Source organism: Lepeophtheirus salmonis, chromosome 13, assembly GCF_016086655.4.
Source record: "Lepeophtheirus salmonis chromosome 13, UVic_Lsal_1.4, whole genome shotgun sequence".
Lineage (NCBI taxonomy): Eukaryota > Metazoa > Arthropoda > Copepoda > Siphonostomatoida > Caligidae > Lepeophtheirus > Lepeophtheirus salmonis.
Genome location: NC_052143.2, coordinates 27,844,362 through 27,865,835, shown reverse-complemented (window position 1 = coordinate 27,865,835; position 21,474 = coordinate 27,844,362). Strand labels below are relative to the sequence as shown.

Below are 21,474 nucleotides of genomic sequence, written 5' to 3'. Positions count from 1 at the left end.
CAAAAATTGAATCGTCTTCTAAATCATTATTGAAGAAGAGAGGAATGGAAGTAGCAGCAGTCAGAAGACAAGTTTTAAAAAAACTTGAACTCTTAAAAGACACCCAAGACACCTATGATATCAATGTCGAAGATGAAATGAATTCTATATTAGAATACCCAACAAGGGGGTCCCTCATTAGAATGCGTAGCAAACTGACAGAGTGCAACATTCGTCTTACTTTCAGAAAAATAACCACTGACCCAGAACGAATTGTGCAAGAAGCCCACTCATTTTATACTGCTCTGTTAAGTATAATAAATACTCTCTATAAATACTTCAAGATGCAATTTTTGTACGCAATTCCAAGAACAATGTAGTGACAGGTGGAAGAACAAAGGCGAGTGTTATTCCAAAAACAATTATGGAGCAACTCAAACATCCAATCTCACGAAATAAAATAAATAAATATATTGTAGACTTCAAGAAAAACTTTAAATCTCCTGGAACTTCGGATCTCCCTTTTGAATTTTATCAAACGTTCAATAGCCATTATCCGAAGTATTAGAAAAAGTCTACAACGAAATTTTTCACAGTTGTGTTGAGTTGTGCCCCAGTTCATGAATACTGATATCATTACGCTTATTCCCAAAAGGGGAAGGATCCTCCCAACCTCGTCAACTATATACCCATCACACTTCTTGACACATCGTACAAGATCCTCACTGGAATCCTTAACAAAAGAATTAACTTAACTCTCCATCTCATTATACCTCCAGCACAGAACGGTTTTATGGAAGGCCGGATAGCAGAAGGCGTTCCAAGATCCCTTCAAGAATCTATCAAAATAGCCAAGTCAAACGGAACAAACTTTGCTACCTTGCTAATCGATTTCAAAAAAGCCTTTGATTCAATTAGTCGCGAATTCAAAATAAGCCAATTATACAGCAGTCGTCTTCCTCCTTACATTCATCAATATGATATCTAGTGTCCTTAGGGACTCTTTCTCAGGATTTCATTTACCAAATGTGGAGGGAAAGTTTTTAATAGAAACGGGATGCAAATAAGGCGATCCTCTCGCTTTTTCGTTGTTTCTGATTGCTATTAACAATCTTTATTCCAGAATCGATTCGAACTATCTCATGAAAGACCCTAAAATTAGCGATAGATCATATAAGACTCTTTTGTATGCAGATGATCTCACAATTTTTACAACAGTATCACAAAGTGACATACAAATCTCACTAATAAATGTTATAGATGAACTTGCTGAATTTGAAGGAACATCAGGATTAAAATTAAACATTACTAAAACAGAATTAGACACCTCTCTAAAAAAACGAACTTGAAAAGTAATTTCCCAACTTTTGGCACGCATCCTCAAGTACTCTCCTTAGCGTTGGGGTCTCGTTGGTATCCCAAGAACATGGCACTCAAGATAATTACGAAAAAATTGTGGAGACAGTAACAAAGGAAGTCAACAGACATGTTTAGCTTAATATTACAAAATTAGAAAAACTTCGAATCTGGGACAAATTGGTCGTTCCCAAAATTGTCCATCTCTTGAGATACACACCATTCCCCAAAAAAAAAAAACAACATGCAAAATAATAGACTATTCCAAGAAATACGTTGTCTGGCGAGACAAACGACAGTATATCTCTAAAGAAAGCCTTATTACCTCACTCAATAGCTTGGGTCAGTCGATAGAAAAGTATTTTGGAAAAATCTAAACCTTAGCTAATTAAAAAGAATCATGAAAAGCGAAAACGTTTGCATAAAAAGAATCAAATACGCGTTCGAAAGAGCAATTGGAAATGAATTCTCAGACATAATATTTTCTGGACTGAACGTAGTTTTAAAATAATAAAGACCTTGGGTAATTACTGCTTTAAAATAGTAGTTTCTTGGAAAAGTTCAGTCGTTGGTACTCTCAATACCTTAGGTCCTGATGAACCACTCAACTTTAACCCACGCCTTAGAACTGTCGATCAGTACTTTAAAGAACATGCCCTAACTTCAAGAGGCGAGCTGAAAAGATTTTCAGAAAATATTACAAACTGGATTCTTCACGTAGGGGTCACTTCCATGACTCGTGCTGCTAATTTCTTACAACAAGGTCCGCCAATCCCCTTTTTCATATGAATTATTTCAGTGGGAAGGAAAAAACAAATTAATAATGACCGAAACAAAAATAAAATCACAACCAAGCTTGTTGGTGGCAAAACCCTGGAAGAAACTTAACATGGAAGAAGAAGCAATCAATCCAAGTATAATACACTCAACATGGTTACAGAAGTAGTTTCGGTACAAGCTGGCGAAATCCTCAATATACACTAGCAAGTCAAATAAAACATAACGTAGATGTTTTTTCTGTAAATAAGCAGTAGAATCTTCCTTCCACCTGTTTTATTTCGGTGATCGAGTGAGACCTCTATTATTGATGGTGGAGAATATAATTACCGACAGGTTTCACATAACTCTAAAGGTATCAGACTAGCTCATTCCACTTAAATTGAGGGGAGATAATGACTTTAAAGTCGAAGCAATAGTTGCGAAGACACTCACTCATTTTATTCCTCTTTAGATATGAACTACTTTAATATTGACTCTTTTCATGGGATTTAATTAAAAAATGGCGCGTCTGAAAGCTTTATTTAAAAAAAAAATTTAATACAAATCTTTACAATTGGCTAAATAAACCTACATGGTTATCTAGCATGCAACTATATTTATAGTAATACCTATTATTGTATTTCAGAGTTTGGGGAGTTTGACCCAACAATTGTGGAATATATCTGGTTTGGGAAGACCTGACCAAAATTCTTAACATGTCTCAAATATTCAGTATGGTATTACTCAAGAAGCTGAACTAGAATAAAACCTGCATTACCCTGTTGAAGAACCAAAACACCACCTGAACCAGTTTAAGGGAATTAAAATTACTATTTTAATGAAGATAATGCAAGTAGAATAGCTTATTTATTTCAAAATGAAGAACTTAGAGCTAAATGCTAGTTTGAAGAAAGTCTTACTTCCTATGAAACATGAAAAATAATTGTTAAATTACAAGTTCAATTTTTAATTGTACTTTTTATTAAGTTAAAATTATGTTTTACAGAAAGTTTATATTGATTGGAGTTGTTGAAAATTCGATTCTTGATACATGATAGTAATTCAGTAGTAAATTTATATCAAATCAAACTTCAAAAATATAACGGAGTAAAAGTTCCAAAAACTTCATGGAAATGTTTATTTTTTTAGATATTTTAAATTCAAAAGAAGTCATAAGAAAAAGAAAATGGATATGAAATCTTATTTCTTAAAATATCTTCATAATTAATTGGAAACCTGCTGTAAATTCTTTAGTTTTGAACAAGACATTTTTTCCAAGAACATGACTAAAGGCCAAAATTTATGTAAGGCCCAATACTTTTCGAAACATAACCTCTGAGTTTTAATCGAAATCTTAATAACTATGGCAAAAAAAAGCTCAATTTGCTTCAGAAGAAGAAATGGATGTGTTTGCCTCTCCAAATAATATGATACAAGAAGTATCAACAATGGCAATGACGACTCTAAAAATAACGAGGCCACTTCTGGATTTGGATATTATTGAACATTAGCACGTTTATGGGTTTAGGTCTTTTGGTTGGTTTGAAGGAGAGCTGAAGCCACTGCTTCAGCAGCTATTGCATGGTGAGTTGTTTTATTGCAGATCAGAACATAATTTATATTATCAAGCCCCCAATTTCTTCGTATCTCTTTAGATAAGGGAATTTTGACCCCCATATTTCCTTGTAATGGTCCACTCGCTTCCATTCTCTAACAATATATCTTCTTCATATTCGTTTTCGGTGCCAAGTCTTCCCATGGAATTTAATTAGTGATCTACACCAAGGAATAATACAAATACTGGAAAGGAAAGAAAAATATCACGCTCGCACAATTAGGCTGACTCCCTCTGAAAGGACTAGCATGATTTATGAAAATTTATTGTATAAATATATCCAACTCGTAATTATGTCTCATGATCTTAAATTAATCAATTTCTCAACTTATAATTATATTTATCCTTTTAACTTAATAATTTCATTTTTAATACCCAGACAAATAAAAACTTAATTTCTATTACTTTCGATACCCATTTAGCATATTTTTTTTACATTAGTTTAATAATAGTTTTTATTTTGTATATAATGATAAAAATATGATATTGAGAGTACAATCATCTGTTAGGTCGAATGAACATTTCTGTTGCTGTACTAATGATGGCTAATATTTACATTTTGTAAGCACCGCAAAATTCTTCATCACAAAGTTGAAAAGTGTATTGATAATTTTATCTTAGTAGGTAGCGAAACAGTTACCTGATTTGCAAATTGTTGATAGTATTTTACTGGATATTGAATAACATACAGAGTAAATACTCAGTTACTTTACCTATCAAAAACTATCATATTACCCTCAACTAAAAGTAAAGTGATTCTAGTATATTACTACATTTAGTGTAAACAGATCTGTAGTCGTAAAAAGAACCCTGATTATTGATAAAAGACATGAACGTATCTCACTTCCACATAAGTTTCTTTTATTTATGAACGAAGTTCATTTCTAGTTGAAATTATTATGATTTATTTTTATAACTAACGGTATGTGAGTATTTACTTTTATTATTTTACTTGATGTAAATAAATATAAATATATATCATAGTTAAAGTTGATAATATTGTAGAGAAAAACGCGTGCAAGGAGAAGGGGGGAATACATATGGTATCATTGTTTAAAATACTGAGGTGATTATCATCTGCCTGCTTATTATGATTTTTGAGGGTATAACGAAAGTATTTATAAGCGAAATGTTTAATGAAAATATATTACGTATAATTGACTTAGACGTTTTTTATCCGTTACAGTAGATTTTATAACGTCACACTTCATGAAATTGTAATTCATTATGAACCATATTCTCAGAATAATAACTAATGAAATGATAAAATAGAGTATTTCGAAATATATTTGAAGTTTCATGTTTAAAAAGAAGACTAAAATTAAATATAATCTACATACTAAAAAACAAACATTTAAGTTAAATATGTATACAAAATTAAACAATTAGAATCATATAACTAATAATAACAATAAATTATAAATACAGAATAATGAAATAATAGATTGATTCAAATAATATTTTCTTGTTCTGACACCGGAATCCAGTTAAATATGTCATAACTTTAGGTTGCAAAACACAAGCGAGACGTGGAGTTTAATCTCTACAGATTTATCAACTTTGCTTATAAGTTCATTTGAATATTTTGAAACTTTCCATAACAATTATGACGTTGATATTACTTGAGAAGATTTTTTTTTTTTTGAAAGATATCTTCAATTGATACATGTACTATGCAAAACATTTCTTGGTAACTGCAACCCATTTCTGATATCGTAAATCATACAACCGTTTTAGAAGTTTGACTTTTCTTTCCGTAGAATTTTCTGTTGAAGTATTAGCAATGATCGTGATATATATCCGCCAATATAAAATAATATTCCTATCTGCTGTTGAAGATCCTGGAGGAAAATTTTATATTTATTATATTTTCCATGATAGTCTGAAATTAACACAATTTGCATGTCATATTGATCTATTTTAGAGATAATATTTTATATATTATCATTTTTTTGTCTTTGTATAGGTGGACTTCAACGAGTTGTCAAATAAATAAACAGTTTATGTTTATGTAGTAGCCTTCGGATATTTGTTAAATATTATGTGTTTCCATTTCTTTACAACTTATTACACTCACTTAATTCCAATATTGTTAGTATAGATATCACAGATTGATAAGACAAGAAGAATTATCTTTTAGATTATTCTTTTCTGCACTAGCCAGGTAGATATCTTAAATATATAAATTAGATATCATGCAAACTATTTCTTGGTAACTACATGCCATTCCTGTTATCGTAAATCATACAACCGTTTTAGAAGTTTGATTTTGTGAACTGACATTGTGCCATATCAAAGTGTTGTGTCTTGACGAGGGAGAGGAGACACAAACTTATACTTATTGAAGGAACATCTGTATTCTTTATAATACAAAAACCTACTCTAATTAATATACAAAATACATGACTATTTATACTACGTAAAAGACAGTACTTTAATACATAATAAAATAAAATACAAGACGATAAGAAGAAGAACAAGGGGGAAGGAAATACGAAATACATTACACAAAGTAACAGGAAGGAGTACAAAATAATATCTTTTATGATATTAAAAGAGATTATACATTTGTCCAATTATGAATAAGAACTTGGAACATTGAACCTGGTCCATTAATACTGATTTGAAGAAATTAAGAACCTGTTCACAAATTTCAAATGTTTCTTTCTCTGTCCATGGAGCCCAGAAAAGCTGCAATGCTGATAGCTTCAGCACTGCAGCTAATTTTTGCGTCTGAATTTATGCAGTGTGATACTAAGCTCTTTTTTAATTCGATGTTGTTACTGAAGATCCTGAAGGATATGTCTTCTTCCTCCTCCAGGAAGCTACAATATCTAGCACTGATATATATCTGAATGTATAATGTTGATGAGTGCAACTTTGGAGTTTTAAGCAACCAGAACTTCGATGACAATTATTCCGAAGAGAGTTTGTCATAGAGATCTTGTACTGAGAGAACAGTCTCTTCCATAAATATTGTATAATCCAGATCTTCCTGTCTTTCATTTTCCAAATGCAATCTTTTGGTGCTAGTTGATGCATGTGTTGGTCTTTGAGGTGGCGATGGTAATGAGACCATGGCAGATTCGGCCACTTTGATGGGATAGCATCATCTTTCAACCGCCTGTAAATATATATAATTTATAAGTATTATTGATTACTAAAATTAATAATTTAGAATTTGAAATGAATGCTTCTTAACTATGCTAAACTTCTTAAGCATACATTTGACAAGCATTATACAGTTCTTTTAAAAATATTTTAAAGAAAATTAAGCAAAAAAACGAGCTGTCTCAGAGATTTGCAAGCATGAAGCAATTTCATAGTATTGGGGAGAATTGCTTACCTTCGTTGAAGTGATTTTCCTTTATTACGGGACTGATCTAAAGATTCAGTGACAAAATCAGCTACTTTAAAATGCAGACTACATAGTCTTTAATTCGCTGTTGGTGTCTAGTTAATCGTATCTCTTGGCATGGCCCTACACCATTTGGTTAGGTTTTTGGAGTCTTTCATGGGGAATTTGTGAAAGCTTATATCTAGATCCTTAGTAATACCGTCATAGCCCTGCTTGCATCCAGGAACAGAACACTTGTACATAATTATTAATTAAGTAATAGCAAAACAAATTAAATAACTTTTGTAAACCTCGTTTTCAATTTATTATAATTCATAAAACAAAGGGAGAATGTATCAGCCTCATCGTGTTGAAAAAAGTGAGCGCGATTTTAAGACGTACTTACACTTACAGTTCTTTAAAGTTTACCATACAGGCTATATATAAAGAATTTTTCCAAGGAAAAATTGAATTTAAATGCACACTTATACTTATATTTTGGAATTGGTAGGATGAATTTTCTATTCTTCAGCTGTTATAACTCTTATTTAACTCCTGAGTAATGAACTTCTTTTTCTACTCCATTCAATTATATTCAATACCTGTTAATGCTCGTAAGAGACGGAGAATAATAACCTTGAAGATTTGTTGACATTCTGGCGAATGTCCTTGTTTATTTCCTTCTTTCCCTCATTACAGCTGATTGTAGCAGATCTAATGAAAAGTCATGAGTCTAAGGTTGATAATTTTATTAAGGATACAAAAGCGTGCGAGGAGAAGGTAATAAATACTTATGCTATCATTGATTAAAATAATAAACATCCTCCTCTATCAAAAACGTTATCCTTTATTATTCAATATTAATATAATATTAGATACTGATCGTCGATAGAGAAACTGATGGCTTGTTGGATTTGTCGATATAAATGTACCTTTATTCCCCTGTCTAGAATTAAACGCCACTCATTATCCTCATCTCATATCAAGAGCATGGATATTCATCTATAAAATCAAGTTAACGATGAATACATCAAGTCATACTTTAACTTTGATCCCACAAAGATGCTTATTGCATGTAACATAACATTATCCATGCTAATTATAATACGTTCGAAAAAATTATGGAGAAATACACTGGTAAACCCATCCCTTCCCGAGGAACCATCATTGAATTAATGGAGGATGTTTGTAATGATGTCATTTACAGAAATACCCCCATTGTAAATTGTGAAGTTAAGATAATTTTCAGCATGTTTTTTTTAGTCATCGACCCCAAATTGCGATCAAAAATAACGAGTATAGTAGCTTTGGATGGTTCGCAACTAGTTTGTCTGACACTAGATTCTTCACTTAAAGACTTGGGTATGATGATTAGGTTTTCCAATATTACATAGTAATAAATATTACTTTTTATATTTTATATATTATTATTATCCCTTAAGGATTAGCTATGGTTGATACGCTCCAAGAAATGGTGTTCAGAAAACTCATAAAAGACAAAAACAACTGCTTAAATGGTCACAACAACGGGGTGTTGTTGTGACCATTTAAGCAGTTGTTACATTGGGTGTAGCATTATAATTAGCAATTGTGTGTATCTTTCATAATAATACTATGTTGTTATACAAGCATGAATAACGGGGGAAATATCTTTTTTTGATGCTCTTAATAAGGAGTAATATCGCCGGACATTACTACATAATTAGCTTTTGCTCTAAATCTTTACGATGGATTTAATTCTAACATTTTTTTTATTAGTATATTTATTGTCTAATTTTATGATTTTGACATTTACTTTATAATTAATAATTATTTAGATCTCATCCGTTGAGATATATCTATCATGTGCACAATTGTACATAGCAACTTCCACATTAGGAAAAAAGGGTGAAGATCTTTTTTATTAAACTCCACGTCTGGCTTGTGTTTAGCAACTTAAAGTTATGACATATTTAACTGAATTCATGTCAGAACAAGAAAATATTATTTGGATCAATATATTATTGAAATATTCTGTATTTATAATTTATTTTTGTTATTAGTTATATGATTCTAATTGTTTAATTTGGTATATTTAACTTAAATGTATGATGGTTTATTTTTTAGTATGTAGATTATATTTAATTTAAGCGTTCTTTTTTAAACTTGGAACTTCAAATATATTTCGAAATACTCTACTTTGTCGTTTCATTAGTTATTATTCTGAGAATATGGTTCATAATGAATTACAATTTCATGGAGTGTGATTGTAATCAAATCTACTGGAACAGATAAAAATGTCTAAGTCAATTATACGTAGTATATCTTCATTAAACATTTTGCTAATAAATACTTTCGTTATACCCTCAAAAATCATAATAAAGTAGGCAGTTGATAATCACATCAGTATTTTAAACAATGACACCATAAGTCTTTCTCTCACCCCTTACTCTTTAGACGCGTTTTTCTCTACAGAATTATCAACTTTACTTATGGTTAAGGTTGATAATTTTGGAGAATTTTTTGTTTTGGATTCGGTCTGTAACGCATGTACGACTGAAGTTTGACTTCCAGCACGCTTTTAATATTGACGTCATAGTAGATGACTCCCCCCTCTCCTTTGCACGCGTTTTTCTCTACAGAATTATCAACTTTAGTCATGAGTCATAACTCATGACAAATAAGTTGTTCTCTCAAACTTTCTTCAAATTGTCAGGGTTATGCATCAGTCAAAATTAGAAATGAATCTAAATTCTTCATTTCGGAGAAGGTCGCTTTCTGTCAGCTTCTCCGCAATCTTACTTCTACAGTTCGAGAGAACTAACTCTGTGGCACGAGTTTTTGAAGGAGCATTCTAAATATTAAAAGCATATGAATCACGAATTTATCACTTATTCCTTCTATGTTAAGCTACAGGATTTTTTCAATATTCTTAGTGAAGGGAAGTCTGCAAAAGTATGAATAACTGTTTTAAATAATTTTCTATAGTCCTTGTAAGAATATACAACATGAAGATATTTGATTTGGGATATAAATCGATTTTCCTGATTCGTCTGAAATTCTGTATATGCACTTTTTCATATGCTGTGTTGTTCATTGATATATCACGTCTTTGACTAAGATTCATTTAATGTAATTTAATATATGTCAACGTTTAGGACAGGGTTCTGTATTTTTCCCTAGAATAAACCAGAAACAAACTATTAATTAAAAACATTGTTCATAGTATCTGAACCATAATTATGCTCTAAAAAATTAAAAAAGTTATTTAAAACAAAAACACATAACCCTAATGATCTACGGAGGGGAGGGTATTTATATTCTCTATTTTGTGATCGAGGTCACGTGAATCCTAAATATAATTCATATACATAATTTTTGTTTACTTTTTATTTCAACCATCTTGTCTCTTCTTTCTTTTTTAGTCTTTTTAGATCTCACTATCACTAAATCTCAACATGGACTGTAAGGCTAATTTATGCTGAACAGACAAAAAACAGTAACGCTATTATAGTTATGGACTTGAAATGTCTGAAATTAACTAGAAAGAAATCTAAAGACTCCAATTGCACACGATATAAAGATTAAAGGACTTAGACTTGTGAGTAAAGACTTGAGACAAGATTTAGAGTTGCAGTATAATAACTTTTTTAGATTCAGGAATTGTAATAATGAAGGAATATATTCAAGGAAAGTAGGGAATTTAAATATTTCAAATATAATTATTATAGGTGTTTCTTCTTTCAGTAATTTATTTTAATTGTACATATTTAACTATAGAATACATGTAAAACTTTGTCACCTCGATAATACAATACTCTTGATTTTTTGAGCATTATTCTGAGAATTATTCGAATGTTAATATATTTTTTTCTAAGAATAAGGGAATTAATGAATTTTGTCTTATTTCTTTGTTCAAAATATGTGATTTTAAGGTATTCAAGTCTCAACACGAGACATTGAATATCTAAAAGTATCCATCGTTCTGTACAAAAGATTAAGTATCGGTGCAGTTTCAAAAAATATCATTAAGATACTTTCCTTTATCTGAGCCCATATCCGCAATTCAGTGTATCGTCATATTAAGTTTTACTGCCTTCAACTTCTCGATATACTCTTAATATGGAGGCAAAATTGTACTGTGCTCAAAATTCAAATAACCTTGAATTTGTATTATTTTATCCCTTACAATGATGCGAGCAATAGATACACTTACTGTAGTAAAAAATTTTAAACTTATCAAAGGTTAAGGTAATATTTTCACCCCAATTGATATGCTTGTCACCTCATTCTTTCATTTAGCCGCTACCAAACTGTAATTGTTAGTAGCCAGCATATCTTACTGTGAGATATACAGGCTACCATTTTTTAAAAATTCATACAATAAGTCAATAATTACTGTTAACATTTTGATATTTATTCTCAATTAAATTGATTTTTTTCATGTATTTAGTACTTTGAAAAAATTGAAGTAATTGTGGGATTTTTTTTTAAATGGTCTTAAACTCCAGTAAAGTGTCGAGCAGAAAAGGGTATCATCTAAGGTATAAGCTTCCATCAGGCAAACGAATATATATTACTATGCTTTTGAATTAATGAATCACAAGTCATAAATACGTATAATAAGCTGCTATAAATAAAAAAGAATCAACTGAGGAAAACAGCTGAATGTAGAGTACCAATGTGATCTCAGTATATTATTTCCATCGTGAGTATTGAAAATTTATTATGTGAGAGAAGTGGAAGAAGGGCGTGAGAAGAGGAGTGTTTGTCGTTGGAACGTTTGTTTGTTTGTGCTGGGTGTGTGTATGGTTGTATGTTTTCTCGGTCTGGTTGTTAATAATCCTAGTTGCTTAACAAGATTTGGCATTTGATTGGAAAGCAAGGCTTGAAGGCCCCAAGTGTCTCCGTCATGGATTCTTCTTCCTACGAAAGGAAATGGATTCGTCTCCGAGAGTATCTTCCCTTCCTGCGCAAGATGATTGATAAACTGGAAGGGAGAAAAGGATCTTCGACGGAGTTGGCTAAAGTGAAGTCCCTTCATCGTGTTCTCAGCTCTCCTCCCTCCGGATCCGTGGGAAATGATGGGAACGACGGCCCTTTCCTTCGGATGGAGACTCTTCTCAAGTGTGAGGAAATACTGAAGGTCCTCTATGAACAAGTTGAAGGCCCCGTCCTTGAAAGCCCGAAAAGTCCTCCTCAGCATCACTCCTATCCCTTGCAGGGCAATCCTCGTGTCATTCCTCTAGAAAGAAGATCTGGAGGTTTGGAGTTCACACATCAAAAGCAGCAACAGCCCCTTACCTATGGAGAATATCGGAGGCTCAGACAGCAGCAACATCCTACTGGGGAATCCCACTACACCTACAACCTCCTCTCCCCTCCACCACAGCCAGAGCCACTCCTTCCCTCTTCTTCAGCCTCACTGGAGTCCAACAAGGCTGCACTCTCATCTAAGGATCTGGGTAGTGAGGAGGACTTGACTGACTCAGAGTCAGAGTCTCTTCAAATTGATGAGCAACTACCCCTTGTTAAGAAAGAGCTAAAGAGTCCATCAAAAGAACTAGAAGCGCAGGAAGTTTATTCCATTGCTTCTCCGGATCCTCAAGAACTTAGTGACTCTGAAATGAAGGTCGAACCTGTAGAGGAGAAGGAGGAAGGAAAAATGGAGGTCGAAATAGAAACGAAGTTAAAGGAATACAAAGAATTGAAACCCGAGAACAAACCAATTTTCTTTGCATCAGAGGATTCATCAACTTTTCAGCCGGAATTTACCTACAAAGAAGTTAAATTCTCTCCCACACGAGTTAATGAAATTAAGTCTCATAGTGATAATATAAAACAAGTTCATTACAAAATTTCTAACTTATTTAATATAAAAAATAAAAGATCTTCCAAAGTAAGATTAAAAGTGACGGAAGTGAAAGAGAGGAGTTCTTCTCTTATTCATCCTGAAAATGACTATGTTGTTCTCACAGAACGCCCCCAATGCTATTCCAATAAAATAAGCGACATTATAAATAGATTAAAGATTAATGTTATTGAGGTAGCTGAAGAAGAAAATGATTTGCAGCTACAGGATAATTCTTCAGAGGAATCCCTTGTTGAACTCTTACCCTTGATCAAGGATCTCAAAAAAGACATTAAAGACACTAAATTTAGCCCTCTTATAACAGATAAATGTTTAAAGAAATTGAAAACCAAAGACAATATTGACTATATCCTCCCATTATTCAAATGTTGGATCTCATCTTGTAACTTTGCTACGGACGTGTTGGATGACTATAGAAGCCACCTTCAATATGAAAAAGTAACTAACTATCACTGCGTATACTGTCAGAAGGAATTCGAAGTGGTTGACGAATTTTTAGATCATGTGATTTGTACTCATGGCAGATGCCCATATCAATGTCCCTATTGTGACTTTAGGTCAACTTCAACCTTAGCCATTTTAATTCATGAGCAGCATCTACATCCTGATCAAAAAAGGTGCTACCTACTTTGTAAACATTTATCTAGTTCAGAAGAGAGTGATACTCCACTCAAAGGTGACGTACTTACATGTAGTATTTGCAATTCACTATCCTCAGAAAATATCTCCTCTTTCATGTTACATATGTATGAAAAACACTTAAATCGTATAGGCTCAATTCAATTTCATTGTTTAGTTTGTGGTGTGTCCTTTGTTAAAATTATTGAACTTTTGTTACATCACACTTTTAAACATGGACACTCACCTCTTCGGGTTGGTCTTTTAGAAATCGAGAAAGTTTCTAAGATGGAAAAGATAACATCGACTGTTGTCAAGTTGAAATGTGGATACAGTCGTTGCAAAACTACTTTCGAGTCCTTGGAAGATTTCAAAAAGCACCTGAAGGAATGCACTGAAGGATCTGTGAACTCCGGAGCTGAGTGCTGCTATTGCAAATTTGGGTTTGAGTCTCGTGATGCGCTATTGAAACATATCACTTGTCACGATCAATTTAGGTATTCTTGTGGACTCTGTTACACCAAAGATCTTGCCTCAGCTCATATTCTCAAACATATGAAAATCGTACATGGAGTTGATAAAACCGTTTGTACTCCTTGCATCTCTTCCAAAAAAGACAAGAATTGTGATGCATTCGTGCACGTTCCTGAAAAAGCATTTAAAAGGAGTGAAATGTTTAATATGAAAAAAAATGTTTACTCTCCAGATCAAATTTATGAAATTCCTCGCATTTCGATGTTCAAATCTCCTATTCATTGTTCAGAATGTGATTTTGTATCCAAAGTAAGAATGAACTTTATCAAGCATATGAAGCTTCATAAAAAATCCAGTCAAACAGGGGTTATCACACCTATTAATCCGCCTCCTTGCGTTGATGGTAGACATTTCAAAAATATGGGTGCTATGAATGAAGAAGAAGATAAAGTACTATCCCAAAATGAAATTATTGCTATGCCTGTCTTTATACCTGAAAATCAAAGATTCAAGTGTTGTTCTCCTCAGTGTAATTACATAACTATTGATGAAGTTATGCTTATATATCATATCAACACCTTGCATCCAAAGTTCAAGGAAAGTTATGCATGCCCTCATTGTAGTGATCTTCAAATTGATTACGATGAACTGGGATTTCATTTGAAGTGCCACGGGGATTTACTTTTTAAATGCCCTAATTGTACTTACTCTCACTGGCAAAAAAGAACTGCTCAGCAACATGTGATTGATATCCATAAAGATATTCGTTCTCAAGTGCGAGATGTTCGCAAGGATGCTGAAACCAGAAAGGTCATGGCTACTATTAAAAAAGTTGAACCTTTAAAACAAAAAAAAAGAGAAAAGTCTTCTGAACTTGATTTTTTTCCATATTACTGTGGTCTCTGTGATAAATCCTTCGAGTCTTTAAGTGAAGTGGAATATCACATTATGTATATCCATGGAGTAGAGAAACAATTTCACTGCTGTGCTTGTACTTTCTCTGCTGATGATAGAATTAGTCTTAAAGAACATTTAAAGTCAAAGCATGAAGGTAATCTAATGGTCGGTATACAGACATTTTATGTAAAACAATCCTCAAGTGATGATAACAAAATATCTCATTCTCCTCTTTGGTCGCGAAAAATGGAACGTGTTAGGCATATTAGAGGTAATTATGGAACATTGATATATTTTAGTTTATTAATAAACATTATTTTTTTATTATTACATAGGAATACTTTTCGAAGATGTAAAAATTAAAAAAGTGAGCTCCACAATAGAGCCGCCTCCTCAAGAAGACGATGCACCACCCTCTCCTATAGATGATGATATCCCATATCCTTATAAAGCAAAGTGTGTCAAATGTGGTGTTATTAAAAAGTCAATCAAGAATTTAAAGACTCATATTCAAACAGTGCATTTAAAGAGTACCAAATTCAGTTGCAATCATTGCTCCTACTCTTCAGGAACACTGAAAAGTGTTAAAATTCATCACAAAAAATGTCATCCCAATCTCACATTTGTAATGAATATGGATGTCAAGGACGTTGCCAATTTTGATCATAGTTATTGGAGGTCTGCTTGGAAAATACCAAAGCCTAATCAGCGAAAACGTTTAGGTTATGAAGCACAGTCTCAATTTATAGAACCAAAGAAAGATGTTGATGTTTTGAAGTGCAAACACTGTACTTACTCGAGCACCACACAAAAAAGTTTTAAAATTCATAATACCAAATGCCATCCAAATTTTAAGTTCGAATTATCTATTGAAGAGAATGAAGTAGTGGATTTAACTGGTGATGTTGAAATGAAGAAACCTACCATGGTTTCTGTAAAAAGTAATTTAGAAAGTGTTAATGAGAAAAACCCCTTATTGGAAGCATTAATTCCTCCGAAAGAATCGACTAAATCATCTATCCCAAATCAAAATAGTATTTTAAGTGACAGTGTGGAAAAACAAAAAATACTTAAGAAAAGTAAGGATATATTGTCGGCTGCACAAGAAATTTCACCTTTTGAGCATGTTCCTACGTTTAAATGTTTATATTGTCCTAAAAGAACTCAGAGCTTGATTCGTATCGAGAGACATTTATCAACAGATCATCCGAACCATACGTCCGGTCATAGAATGTTAACAAGAGACCAGGTTGTTGAAATGATAACCGATGGTCCTAATACTCAAGATTCACAGAATTATTCTTGTTATTTCTGCGACCAAGGTGGAAAAATTCATGAATTGCAGGAACATTTTACAAAGAGCCATTCTGATCAAACTATGAAAGTAAAAAAGAAACTTAGAAATTCGGGTTATTTGGAATGCCAGATATGTGGATATTTAACTCCTGGCTTCGATCGCTCTCAGCAAAAAGTACATTATCATGATGAACATCCTTTAGAAGAAAATATTGTTGCACACAAATACGTTCAAAAGAGGAAGAATGGACCTCAAGTAGGAGGCATTAGTCCTGGAGAAGTCAATGATAGAAAGTTTGACATTAATAAATTTGTTGGAGGGACGATCAAGTGTCCCAAAATAAACTGTGATTTTGATTGTAAAAGTGGACCTGCAATTATGGCACATTTGAGGTATTTATATTAACTATTTGAATTCTTTATGTAATTAAAACAGCATAAAATAATAGCTCCTATCATGGATTTTTTATTTGTGTGGGTTATGAATTATTGCTCTCATAATGATTGATAACTTAGAAATTATAAGTGGCTATTGATCCCAATATTTTCCCCCCTTTAACTGGTCAAAAATGTATAACTTTGGTTATAATTTATACGGTGTTTTTTTTTTCAGGAAACACACACAAACTTACAAATGTGGTCATTGTGGAAACACTTTTACTCAATCTTCTGCATTCAATAATCATAGCGCAATGATGCATGGAGATAAAATCCCTGATTTAGTGAAGGATATGGAAGCTGAAGCCGAATTTGAGGCATTGAAAGGACTTTTAGAGGCGTCTTTATGTAAATCTAGTAAATATTAAGAAGTTGTATTACGAGTTAAAATCTATAATAAGAGACTTGAAGAAACTTCCTTGGATGATTTTTTTTCCAATTTTTAGTTTTATTTAACTTGAATACCTTTATTATTTATAAGATGCCCATATTAATTTGTACCTAATAGACCATAAGGGGTTATATCTCCATTCGACAATGATTATATTTACCTCTGCCAACAAAACTTATGTTTTTGCCTCTGTTTGTTTGTCGGTTCACCAGGATTACGGTTTAAAGTTACAGATCGATTTTGATCTAACTTGGTACTAAGATTGGATATGGTCACAGTAGAGGTCAAGGTAGCACAAAACGTCAAAAATACATAATCGACCATACATTTGGAATATATTGTGTTCAAATTTGTGTAATTACGTAGGTTTAATAAAAATGCTTCCTATAGCAAAAAAAAAAAAAAATCCAAGGTCAAAGTCAAAAAATGTCTGAAAAGCATAATCGGCCATCACTTTTTAACAAATTGAGGTACAGAGCTGAAAAAATCTATTCATAGTATACTGTATATATGTATAACGTATATTAAAGTATGAATGTTATATATATTAAATTTAATTTAGAAAAGTTGAACATAGGCGGAGGTTTTTGCACTACCGAGTGCCAATTCTAATTATAAATGTAATTAATACCTCTACTGATATCTTTTATTGAGCTACTATTTGTGTAATCTTTTCAAAACTATTGAGTGAAAATAAGTCGGGGGAAATAGAGGATAATTTGAAGTAGTTGCTTTTTTATTTTCGTTAATTTAGTCAGATTGGGTTGACTTAGACTAACCAGCATTTAACACTGTATAGTTACATACGACTGCTACTTTTTAAATATATTTGGATCTTATACAATCGATTATTTTCCCCACAAATTGAATTTGAGTATGAATCGTAAAATGTTGCAACTATCCTCGCGGACAGGGCAGTTGTAACAGTTAAAAAATCGATTTTGAGGACTCTCCAGGACTACTGCCTCCTACTTGAGGTCCATTCTTCTTCTTTTGAGCGTATTTGTGCGCAACAATATTTTCTTCTAAAGGATGTTCATTATGATAATGTACTTTTTGCCGAGAGCGATAGAAGCCAGGAGTTAAATTAAGAAGATTAAGACTGGATGATATTTTTGGAGAAATAAATAAACATATGGACCTTTCAAGATGTGAAGTTATTAACTTTCAATGTATTATAGAACATTAAGGTATACTAATATATATATTAATTAATTCTATATGACGGATCAGTATTATAGATTGGAAATATTCAGTATACGTGCACCCTAATTATCAACACAGTTCCAAACAAAGCTTTTCACTGGCTACATGCATTATAAAAAATATAGAGTTGCAGATCTTGTTGGAACTGTCCCTTATGCACTGAGAATTACATTTTGCTTAATTAAGTTGTTTATGAACTTTGATCAACGGATAACAAAATAATCAAGAACTAAATTAATATAAGTTTCAAGACATTGGAAAACTAATTACACTAATACAAAAATATTACTCCTTCAGAATATCAGTTTTTACCTCGAAGAAAAGTTGATATTAATTTTTGATTTTTTTCCCTATAATCTTTACTAATATATACAATTATAATGTAAAATTTGTGATTCTAGCTTATTTTTTACTCGAAAAAATGAGCCTGTTGTAACTATCACCCTACAATAACACCTCGTACAGCAATATTCCTGGTTAGCGACTTTTTTAAAATATGAAAGCTATTTTCCGATTTCAATAGTGCCTTGGATTGTTAGAAAATTTAAAATTCAAATCACTCTGAAGGGAAAATCCTTTTAATATATGAATAGACACGTTGTTTATGATTATAATTGTTATTGAAAGCTTAAGTCATGATTTATGAATTTATATTCACTACTTTGATTATCAGTCTTGGTTTACGGTCACTTCTCGTAATGTAAATATATTGGTATAAAATTGTGACATTATTTCATATAGAATTGAAAGTCAATCTCATAAAAATAAATTAAGGGTTTGCATATTTGAAATTTTCTATCCTATTATAATATGTATGTATTTATGGTCATATAATTATCCTTTCTCATAATAATATATAGATATTATAAAGCATTCATGGAGGTTAGTAACCTGTTGCATTCTGTTGTAAGTATATGTAAGTATATGTAAATATATACATCAATATCGTTTAAATCGTTTATTCGTACATCTTCTGTTATTGAGGATTTGATTATAATTTTGGGAATAATGATAGTGAGTGACGTCACGGTGAGGATTGGCTTTTCCATTAGCAGGTACTTGTATTGTCGGGTATGTGCACAAGGCTTGGAGCTCTCTCTTCCTTCCTTTGTGTTCGTGTATTATTAAGAATTCATTACAAAAAGTGAGCAAGATAAAATGTAGAAAGTTAGCAGTTTCAAAAAACTTGCCAAAAACAATACTTCGTTCATTCTTCGAAGTTTTATTGTTAGTTTTCTTGTGTGTGAGATTCTCAGCAAAGTTATTCGTTTGATAAACATAAAAGTATCTTTCATGCTTTACTAATTGGAGTTCTCTTATAAATAAAAAGGTAAAGCTTCATTTGATCCTATATTACACACTTACTCAAAACTATTAGTAATATTATATTGAAAGGTTGCAAAACTCTTTTAATTTATGATATTTAGATGCATATGTGAATTTTTTTAAATGTCTATGAACTTCCATGACCTTGGAGTCGACGGCATTTCACAGACCTCAAGTGATTTTTTTTTTGAACGAGTAAACAATTTCTAAACATTACTATTATCATCAATTTAGACTTAAACTATATCCTTCCTTAATTTCATGCAGTAAAAGAAAGGACTCACCATGTCGCGTACAATGCATTTTGGTAGGGACATCTTAAGTGCCCCAGATGTAGACTTGGAGGATTTGTTAAATGCACTAGCACCCTCTGAAATTGATAGCCTTGTTAATGAAATGGCTGCAGATCCTGATGATAAGCATCTTCCAGCCTCTGTAAGGACAGCCTATCACTGTAAAAAACAAGCAACTGGACCTCTCAATCGAGACTCCCTCATTACTTTCATTAATGACGAGGGTATTAATACACCTGAAAAGGAAGAGGCTGTCAAGTATGAAGCTGGTGTTAAGAGAGGGAAAGTCTATGTTCCAAAATATGATGAGGCTACATTGGCTTTAATGAAAAGGAAGGAAGAAGTAGCTGCAGCTGTTCGCCTAGATGACGACGAGGAAGCTGCTCTAAGTGAGGCAACTGTGCAGGATCTTATGATTTTGGCAGAGATTTTGGATTCAAACCCACAAGAGTTCATCATGGAAGCTTATGCAGATCCACTCAAGTACTATGAGCCAGATCCACCAAATACAACAAATCCTAAGGAGGCTATCAACCATGTTGTTGATAACAAGAAGGAATGCAAGGAAGTCTGTCTCAACAACATTGCTGGTATTGACGAAAAGGATTTTTGTGATCTCTTTGATGGTCTCCGACAAAACTGTTCTCTTGTGAAACTCTCTGCTGTCAACTGTGAAATCAATGACTTTGCTATTGCAACTCTGAGTCTTGCCATTGAGAATAATAACACTCTCAAATCCATTAACTTGGAGTCTAATCGGATTACTCCAGATACATTGGCCTCTCTTTTTGAAGCTATTGCATCCACCACTAACGGAGTCCTTGAAATCCATGTTTCCAATCAAGCGCAATCTAATATGGGGTAAAATGATTTTATTTATTTTATAAAAATTACATAACACTGAACTGATCGGCAACTCCACTTCCTTTATAGGTACCGTGTTGAGTCTCGAATTGCAGACGCCATTTGCAAAAACAATAGCTTATTGAAAGTTGGAATCAAGTTCCAATTTGCAGAGGTAATTAATAGAGTGGAAAAACACCTCATTAGTAACCTGGATCGTCTACGAAAGGAGAGAGCTAAGAATAAGCACTAAGCATCTTTTTAACATAAATATTTATTCGATTCCACGATTATGTATCTATATAAATAAGTAATTGTAATTATTTGTTTAACTGAAAATAAGCTTTCTCTCTCTATGTTATACTACAATGCTCTTTATTTTAGCCTTTTGTTAATTTTAGAATAATAGTTAATGTATATTACATGTATTTTTTCTTTAAAATCATAATAAAAAAAAAACATTATTGTACATGATTATAATTTCATTTTTGAGTTTCTTGATATGTTTCCAACTTCTTACTCCTTGTTTGCTCTTATTTGCAAACTTAGTCTGAGATTCCATGATTTATATTCAGGGGGAAAAAACAGTCTCCCCTCCACATCCATGATGACATAAAATGTAAAAAAAAAGAAGTAATGAATGCGTGTAAAATAAAGTTGAGTTTAACAACGTGAACAAAGTTTTTGTTCTTGATTAAAAGAAGACTGGGATGTTGTCGTAAGGAAGTATAATGAGCAACTGACGTGGTTGAGTTACATTCCTACCAGACTTACTCTCCATTAATGTGTGGTTGT

At 32.4% G+C, this 21,474-nt stretch overlaps 2 protein-coding genes across 2 annotated transcripts; both read left to right on the top strand.

Moving 5' to 3' along the window:
• The first annotated feature begins 11,688 nt into the window (after window positions 1-11,688).
• LOC121128661 (uncharacterized) lies at window positions 11,689-17,038 on the top strand. The gene is made up of 3 exons (XM_040724251.2): window positions 11,689-15,157; window positions 15,222-16,575; window positions 16,796-17,038. The coding sequence occupies exons 1-3, from the start codon at window positions 11,938-11,940 to the stop codon at window positions 16,986-16,988; spliced, it is 4,767 nt and encodes a 1,588-aa protein (XP_040580185.1). The 5' UTR covers window positions 11,689-11,937; the 3' UTR covers window positions 16,989-17,038.
• Window positions 17,039-19,267: 2,229 nt separating this feature from the next.
• Window positions 19,268-21,148, top strand: LOC121128662 (tropomodulin). The gene is made up of 3 exons (XM_040724252.2): window positions 19,268-19,547; window positions 19,811-20,697; window positions 20,770-21,148. Exons 2-3 carry the CDS (start codon window positions 19,829-19,831, stop codon window positions 20,930-20,932), a joined length of 1,032 nt encoding a protein of 343 aa, XP_040580186.1. The 5' UTR covers window positions 19,268-19,547; window positions 19,811-19,828; the 3' UTR covers window positions 20,933-21,148.
• The last annotated feature ends 326 nt before the right edge of the window (window positions 21,149-21,474 follow it).

Coding starts and splice junctions, on each gene's coding strand:
- LOC121128661 (XM_040724251.2), top strand. CDS start 11,938: ATGGATTCTTCTTCCTACGAAAGGAAATGGATTCGTCTCCGAGAGTAT. Junction 15,158..15,221: donor ACGTGTTAGGCATATTAGAG/GTAATTATGGAA, acceptor ATTATTACATAG/GAATACTTTTCGAAGATGTA. Junction 16,576..16,795: donor GCAATTATGGCACATTTGAG/GTATTTATATTA, acceptor TTTTTTTTTCAG/GAAACACACACAAACTTACA.
- LOC121128662 (XM_040724252.2), top strand. CDS start 19,829: ATGTCGCGTACAATGCATTTTGGTAGGGACATCTTAAGTGCCCCAGAT. Junction 20,698..20,769: donor CAAGCGCAATCTAATATGGG/GTAAAATGATTT, acceptor CTTCCTTTATAG/GTACCGTGTTGAGTCTCGAA.